The 8,104-nt window shown below is 45.2% G+C and overlaps 1 protein-coding gene across 4 annotated transcripts in view; it reads left to right on the top strand.

Annotated features, from left to right (window-relative positions):
* The first annotated feature begins 6,325 nt into the window (after positions 1-6,325).
* The window catches only part of LOC135488925 (G protein-coupled receptor kinase 5-like), a 34,615-nt gene continuing 32,836 nt past the window's right edge, over positions 6,326-8,104 (top strand). For all 4 annotated transcript variants that reach the window (XM_064773885.1, XM_064773883.1, XM_064773882.1 and 1 more), the window contains exons 1-2: positions 6,326-6,479; positions 6,673-6,768. In XM_064773885.1, the coding sequence (XP_064629955.1) occupies positions 6,428-6,479; positions 6,673-6,768 (148 nt within the window). In that variant the 5' untranslated portion in view covers positions 6,326-6,427. The remainder of the gene's footprint in view (positions 6,480-6,672; positions 6,769-8,104) is intronic.

Genomic DNA, 8,104 nt, shown 5'->3' with positions numbered 1-8,104 from the left:
GGGGAGGTAGCGCTGTCAGTACGTTGGTTAAGGGGCGCAATAACCTAGCTTATAGCGAGCAATTTGTACACCAAGATTTCAGTGATTAACATAATAGTTGCAAGTATTTGGCATTTTAGACTCATAATTCGTGCTATAATAACTACGTTGTAAACATAATGCTCAAAATTGATTCATGAAAAAGCTGTTAGGGCAATATCAAGCAAGCAGTAATGGAAAAAAGTGTAATTCCATTAACTGAATATTGTTTTTAGACACTATAACATTTTAGGCCTACTTTTCCGTAAACCACGAGAACAATGTATGTGAAAAAAACAACACATATAAGTGAGGCGCCGAGTATACAGTAATTGTAAGGTAAAGAAAAGCTCGGTCTCTAAAGTCTGGAGGTCCGGAGTCCGTAACTGTGACGGTCACGAGAGTGGCTTGTCCTTACGGATAGATCGAGAGGGCGGTTTGGGGTTCCGCCGACGGTGCTCGCATGCATTGGTCGTATCCCCGAAACCTTTACAACGCGAACAAAGCTGGTGGCATCCATGACGGTATAGGAATTGACGGTGAAGTTACAAAAAATCTCGTGGCATATCGGATGCGCATCCGATAACGGTAAAGAAATTGACGGTAAAGGATCTCATGGCATATCGGATGCGCATCCGATGACGGTAAAGAAATTGACGGTAAAGGATCTCGTGGCATATCGGATGCGCATCCGAAGACGGTAAGGGAATTGACGGTGAAGGATCTCGTGGCATATCGGATGCACATCCGATGACGGTAAAGAAATTGACGGTAAAGGATCTCGTGGCATATCGGATGCGCATCCGAAGACGGTAAGGGAATTGACGGTGAAGGATCTCGTGGCATATCGGATGCGCATCCGAAGACGGTTTTATATACATATATATATATAATATTATATAAATTTTAGTTTTACACTATTATGTAAGTGCAAGCTCTAGTGAGCTCACACAACTGTTTGACAGTCCTGGCTCCTCCATCGTGCTGACAACATGATGAGAGAGATGAGACAGTCACAGCCAGGCAAAAAACGTCTTGGCTGCTCTGCCAAGTTGTCAACATGGTGAGAGAGATGAGGAAGTCACAGCCAGGCCGAATCAGTCCTGGCTGCTCCACCGTGTTGACAACATGATGAGAGAGATGAGGAAGTCACAACCAGGCCGAATCAGTCCTGGCTGCTCCACCGCGTTGACAACATGATGCGAGTGATGAGACAGTCACAGCCAGGCCGCATCAATCTTCGCCGCACTGCCTAGTTGTTAATAAGGCGAGAGAGATGAGACAGTCAGAGCCAGGCCGAATCAGTTCTGGCTGCTCCACCGTGTTGACAATAATTATGGTGAGAGAGATGAGACAGTCACAGCCAGGCCAAATCAGTCTTGGCTGCTCTGCCAAGTTGTCAACATGGTGAGAGAGATGAGGCAGTCACAGCCAGGCCGAATCAGTCCTGGCTGCTCCACCGTGTTGACAACATGATGAGAGAGATGAGGAAGTCACAGCCAGGCCGAATCAATCCTGGCTGCTCCACTGTGCTGACGACATGATGAGAGAGGTGAGGAAGTCACAGCCAGGCCGAATCAATCCTGGCTGCTCCACCGTGCTGACAACATGATGCGAGTGATGAGACAGTCACAGCCAGGCCGCATCAATCTTCGCCGCACTGCCTAGTTGTTAATATGGCGAGAGAGATGAGACAGTCACAGCCAGGTCGAATCAGTTCTGGCTGCTCCACCGTGTTGACCATAATTATGGTGAGAGAGATGAGACAGTCACAGCCAGGCCAAATCAGTCTTGGCTGCTCTGCTTAGTTGTCAACATGGTGAGAGAGATGAGGAAGTCACAGACAGGCCGAATCAGTCCTGGCTGCTCCACCGTGTTGACAACATGATGAGAGAGATGAGACAGTCACAGCCAGGCCAAATCAGTCTTGGCTGCTCTGCCAATTTGTCAACATGGTGAGAGAGATGAGGCAGTCACAGCCAGACCGAATCTGACCTGGCTGCTCCACCGTGTGGACAACATGATGAGTGAGATGAGACGGTCACAGCCAGGCCATATCAGTCTTTGCCGCACTGCCTAGTTGTTAATATGGTGAGAGAGATGAGACAGTCACAGCCAGGCGAGTCAGTCCTGGCTGCTCTGCCAAGTTGTCAACATGGCTAGAGAGATGACGCAGTCACAGAGAGAGATGAGGAAGTCACAGCCAGGTCAAATCAGTCTTGGCTGCTCTGCCAAGTTGTCAACATGGTGAGAGAGACGAGGAAGTCACAACCACGCCGAATCAGTCCTGGCTGCCCCACTGTGTTGACAGCATGATAAGAGAGATGAAACGGTCATAGCCAGACCGAAATAGTCCTGGCTGCTCCACCGTGTTGACAACATGAGAGAGATGAGATAGTCACAGCCAGGCCAAATCAGTCTTGGCTGCTCTGCCAAGTTGTCAACATGGTGAGAGAGATGAGGAAGTCACAACCACGCCGAATCAGTCCTGGCTGCCCCACTGTGTTGACAGCATGATGAGAGAGATGAGATAGTCACAGCCGCAGTACTTCGATCGTTTCTCCTCCGCACGTGCTAGGACGTGTCTGTCGGAGCTGACAGCTATCTCGATGATTAGGACCTCCTTTTCCTTCTCATCGAAGACGCCGAGCATGTCGGGATGCCGGTGTTTTATAGCCGGGCCCGTGGGGGCTAGCGAGTCCCAGAGCAATCTCAGCTTCTTTCCAGAGTACGAGTGGTCATTGGAACCGGCTTCTCGAGACCACATACCGATGGTATCCATCAATATGTGTCTCATTGACTGTCAATGTAAACAGTACCGGTACCAGTATAGGGGGTGTTGGGGCCTGCAATGGCTGCATGGGAGGATAGGTCATGTCCCATACATCAACAATCGGTGATTCTCAATTTGGTCACCATGGCATGCATGAATATCTTAGAATTAATTAACTATGTTGCATATACATGACTGTACAGCTAAAGAGTCAAAATTAGCAAAGATATGCACATGTCACTGTGCTACGAGTATTAGGTCAGCAGGCGTTCGTCTATTACGCGATCACGACTACTTCACATACGTTGAGCAGAGAAACGAAAGTTTGATACCTAACTAATTTCTGAAAGATCAATATTTTGGTTTTGTTAATGTGCCTTCACTAATATGTTCTTTCGTTTTCATCTCAAGAAATATAAACCTGAAAGTAATCTTGATTTTATCGATAGATACCTCTTACACTAATCGATATTCTAATGTAAGAGTTTTTTTAATGTATTTGTCATAACAATTTTACAATACCCAAAATATGGGTCATACCAGCAGACCACAGGCCTAGTCTACATATAGGCCCCTACTATAAATCAGATACAATGTACTTGGTCCTGGTCAATAGGACAGACTACCACTCGGAAGAGATTGTCCCCATGTTTATTAGAAATGTCTTTAGGACAGACTGACTGATGAGACTGTCCATATGATTACTGTTGGACAAATTTCTCTTCGAGTAATTTCTAATTGAGGAGCCGGCACAATTACATGTAAATACTCTGGACATTGGCATGTGGGATGTTATCATCAGTATCTTCGTCACAATTCTGTATCCACTTTCATCTCGGTTGTGTTGGCATTTGTTTCAGGTCTCGCACATTCCCAGAAACCCAATGTTCTGTTGATTGTTGTGGATGATTTGAGACCAGCTATTGGCTGCTACGGCTGAAAATCAAACGAGGAATGGAAACGAATTTGAGGGCTTCTTTCCAAAATTACACTGTAGACAGATTGATTGATTTTTATGTATATATTGATGTCTTTTTGGTGGCACGTTCTGCAAAAGAGAAAGGACTTTGGGAGGATTCACCAGTCTTCAAGGATGACTGTGATACCAAGTAGTACTCAAGTTGTACTTAAAGAGTTGTCAGGAAGATATTGGGTAATGCCAGTCTCGTGAGATCAGATAACCAGCTGACAGAGGTTGGTTGTCCCATTGTCCGTCCTTGTGAGATATATGGTACGAACCTACCTGTAAAAAAAACCCCTCGCCGCCGGTACGTCCTCCAAGCTGATATACCCGTGCGACACGCATCTTCTCTGGTGCTGCCATCTGAGCTAAGAAAATGGAACAAGGCAATTACTAAAAATTAGAAAATATCGCCCGTTTGTAGGGCGGGGGACGATTTACAGCTGGAACCCCTGAACAAGCTCCCTCAGATCCGTCATTCATCAAGTCAAAGCAAGTATGAACCAGGTTTAATCTGTGGTTTATCTTATTAATACACTACCTAGCAAGACCCTTATATACTGTGCAAATTCTCAAGGCATTACATCCATGGCGTTAACCCCACTAACGTAGAAGGTGCGTTGCAGGTCAATTGTCTATGCTGCCACCTCTTAGTGAGGACAGAGGACAATAACTAGTAGTCCCGGTGTGACAGCGGATATAGTCCCCCTGGAGTCATAGTCCGGTAGCATTGTATTTGACCAATTAAGCAGCATGATCTATTGTACCGCTAACCCTAACCAAAACATTTAGCAATTCGGGCTATTGTTACACGGACTATCAGCCCTAGGACTACTATCCCTTGCACACCAGCAGCGAGTTTTTACAGGTAGGTTCGTACCATTGTGTACATTTAATTTATCATTAAAATAATTAACTAAATGAAAAACAAGCAATAAAAACAAAAAGTGCATAATGGTTTAGGTCCTTCCGAGATTCGAACTCGCACCAATTGTCAATGTGCATCGCTGATCTTGTTTACTGACCAACAACACGTGCGTTTCTTACTTGATGACGTCAGGCGAAATTGGTGGTCAATGCACTCAATGGTACGAACCTACCTGTAAAAAAAAAACTCGCTGTACACCGTAGTTACTTGGCGAACGTCGAGTTGTCCTGATTGTGACAGCATTTGCGCGCCGTCTGTACACCGGTGTGACAAGGTATATTATCCCCTTTAGCGAACGTCGAGTTGTCCCGATTGTGACTGCATTGGCAGGTCATCTGTCCCGGTGTAACGGGGAACCCTGTCCACTGGAGCAAGCGCCTGGTTGTCCTGATTGTGACTGCATTGGCAGGTCATCTGTCCCGGTGTAACGGGGAACCCTGTCCACTGGAGCAAGCGCCTGGTTGTCCTGATTGTGACTGCATTGGCAGGTCATCTGTCCCGGTGTAACGGGGAACCCTGTCCACTGGAGCAAGCGCCTGGTTGTCCCGATTGTGACTGCATTGGCAGGTCATCTGTCCCGGTGTAACGGGGAACCCTGTCCACTGGAGCAAGCGCCTGGTTGTCCTGATTGTGACTGCATTGGCAGGTCATCTGTCCCGGTGTAACGGGGAACCCTGTCCACTGGACCAAGCGCCTGGTTGTCCCGATTGTGACTGCATTGGCAGGTCATCTGTCCCGGTGTAACGGGGAACCCTGTCCACTGGAGCAAGCGCCTGGTTGTCCCGATTGTGACTGCATTGGCAGGTCATCTGTCCCGGTGTAACGGGGAACCCTGTCCACTGGAGCAAACGTCTGACCATCCCGATTGTGACTGGTCACTCCCGTAGCAATTGGACCGACAGATGTGTAAGCAGTTCCTATAAAAGTCTAAATACAAAACCTACAATAATCCTCACTTCTCAAAGACAAGATTATCTTTTCGGTCAATAATAGGGCCAGATTGGGCATACCAACTGGCGGTGCTGATTTCCACTAAAATTCACATCACGTCTGTTACAACAATGCGACACTTCAGTGAGAGTCAGCGACATGTAACGGCATCTGATTGATGAAGAAAATCTAAATGGTCGTTGTTGAAAAATGAAGACCACAATCCCAGTATTGGAAAAGCATATGGACAGTGGAACCTGCCTTTGCATACACCTCTATATCAAGGATACTAGTTTTGGTACCAAATTGGTTGTTTCCATTCAATTTGACCGCTCTTGTCACGGTACCTCTCTATTAAAGACAGTACAAGGTCAGTCCCGAGGGTGTCCTTAATAGAGAGGTTCTACACTATTGAGAAAACTGTTTCGAGGCGTACCGGCGTGTCTTGATTGTGACTTTGTTTTATTGCTTCATCAGCATCTTCTGAACTACTTTGTCAGTTAGATATTAAAACCAAAACAACTAATCCTTCATTATGATGTTCTCGTTAATCCAGCATTTTCCAAAAATTGTGATAATTGGCAAGAAAGGCAAAAAAGTGATGTGAAGACACTTAAGGAAGATTCACATTTTAGTGCAAAGTGCCCGCTGACGTCATGAGCACATCCAACCAATCAGACGGTCTCCTCTTCTGACCTCAGCTCACGAGCCGCCATATTGCTTTTCCCGAACACCACACCCTGTGTTTTGGATTAAAATCGTGTTTTGGGTCGGGTTCTGACCCGTAATCGCGACTTTATAATCCGTTCCTGGATCTATGGAGTTAGAAAATATAGTTGCAAATACCGTTTACCTCAAAGCCCGACAAGGTAGGTCCCTTTTCAGGCCGAAGACCCGTCTGTCTGGCCGTGTTGACAGTTCGCCGATGCACGTACAAATGTACACGAATCCATTATAATACACTACAAAATGTATACAAACGTATGCCTGTCATTTATCATGTCATACAATACATGCTACTGCTTACTGGACTTTTGATTTTCATATTGTTTTTTTTCGTAGGCGATGGTGGTAAACGGAAGGGTAAAAGCAAGAAATGGAAACAGATCCTGCGATTCCCGCATATATCAAATTGCATGGACATAAAGAATAAAATACGTAAGTATTTGACAACTGTCATTTTTGCCTCGCCTGTCCCTGGGAATGGATGCATCTTAAGAGTTTAGTGTGGTTACTCTCTAAGGATGCATCATGCATCGTTATGATCTGCATCATCATGATATCGTTGCAAGGGCTGGTTCATGCAGATGGAATCATGGAATGGATGGAAGGGATGGATACTTCATGAATGATTGATCCGTTGGCCTCTGCATTTGATTTGACCATTATCAAATCTATGTTACATTGAATCAATAACATTGTCACTATTTGATGACAATAAGATGAGAAATGACTTATTTAATCTAATTTAAACACAAGACAACGAACACTTACAACATACGATTGTTTCCCAAAAAAAAAAATGGGTCCACAATATCCACAGCCACTGGCAGTGTCACAAAGTTAGTAGACCGATGTATTTACGGTGGTAGTACCAGCGGTTCCAGTGCTGTTTGAGTAGGCCCTTCTGACTTTTGAATGTCTAACAAAAACATATGTGCTCATACATATCTACATGCAGGTTTGTTTTGGCTTGGAACGACCACCTTCGACTAGTGTGATGATCTCTCTATTCTTGAAGACTCGCCTACCAAAGGCTGATGCTCACTGTACGTGAAGACGGGAAAGGCTGATGCTCACTGTACGTGAAGACGGGCAATCAGAACTGCAGCATTTCCCGTCTTCACGTACAGTGAGCATCAGCCTTTGGTAGGTGAGTCTTCAAGAATAGAGAGATCATCACACTAGTCGAAGGTGGTCTTTCACAGCCAAAACAAACCTACTTGTAGATATGTATGAGCACATTATGTTTATGTTAGACATTCAAAAGTCAGTAGGGCCTACTCAAACAGTGCTGGAACCGCTGGTACTACCACCGTAAATACATCCGTCTACTAACTTTGTGACACTGCCAGTGGCTGTGGACATTGTGGACCCATTTTTTGGGAAATAATCGTATGTTGTAAGTGTTTGTTGTCTTGTGTTGTGAAGTCTTAAGGGTTGACCATAGGTACAGCCATTTGGGCTAGACCTCAAAATCCTAAAGCAATTAAAACTCTTTCCAAACTAATTGAATGCTCATTCAAAAACCCTGGAGGCTGTTCTCTGGAAAAGAAAGAACAGACTCCAGAAAAGTTATATAGTAAGGCTGATGTACACTTCAATGAACTCATCAATGTTTAATAACTATTTCATTCTGATTGTTCCCCTCCCGAAGAGTGCATTTTTAAAGCCAACTTTTACGCTGGTCCTCTGTTACACATAGCTATTTGGCAGAACCCAAGGCAAGTATGAACATCACTCCAGTTCTCGTTGACCTGACGGGAAGGAGAGA

Source organism: Lineus longissimus, chromosome 6, assembly GCF_910592395.1.
Source record: "Lineus longissimus chromosome 6, tnLinLong1.2, whole genome shotgun sequence".
NCBI classification, from domain to species: Eukaryota; Metazoa; Nemertea; class Pilidiophora; order Heteronemertea; family Lineidae; genus Lineus; species Lineus longissimus.
Note: the sequence above shows the minus strand (reverse complement) of the source record. Positions and strands in the feature narration are given on the sequence as shown.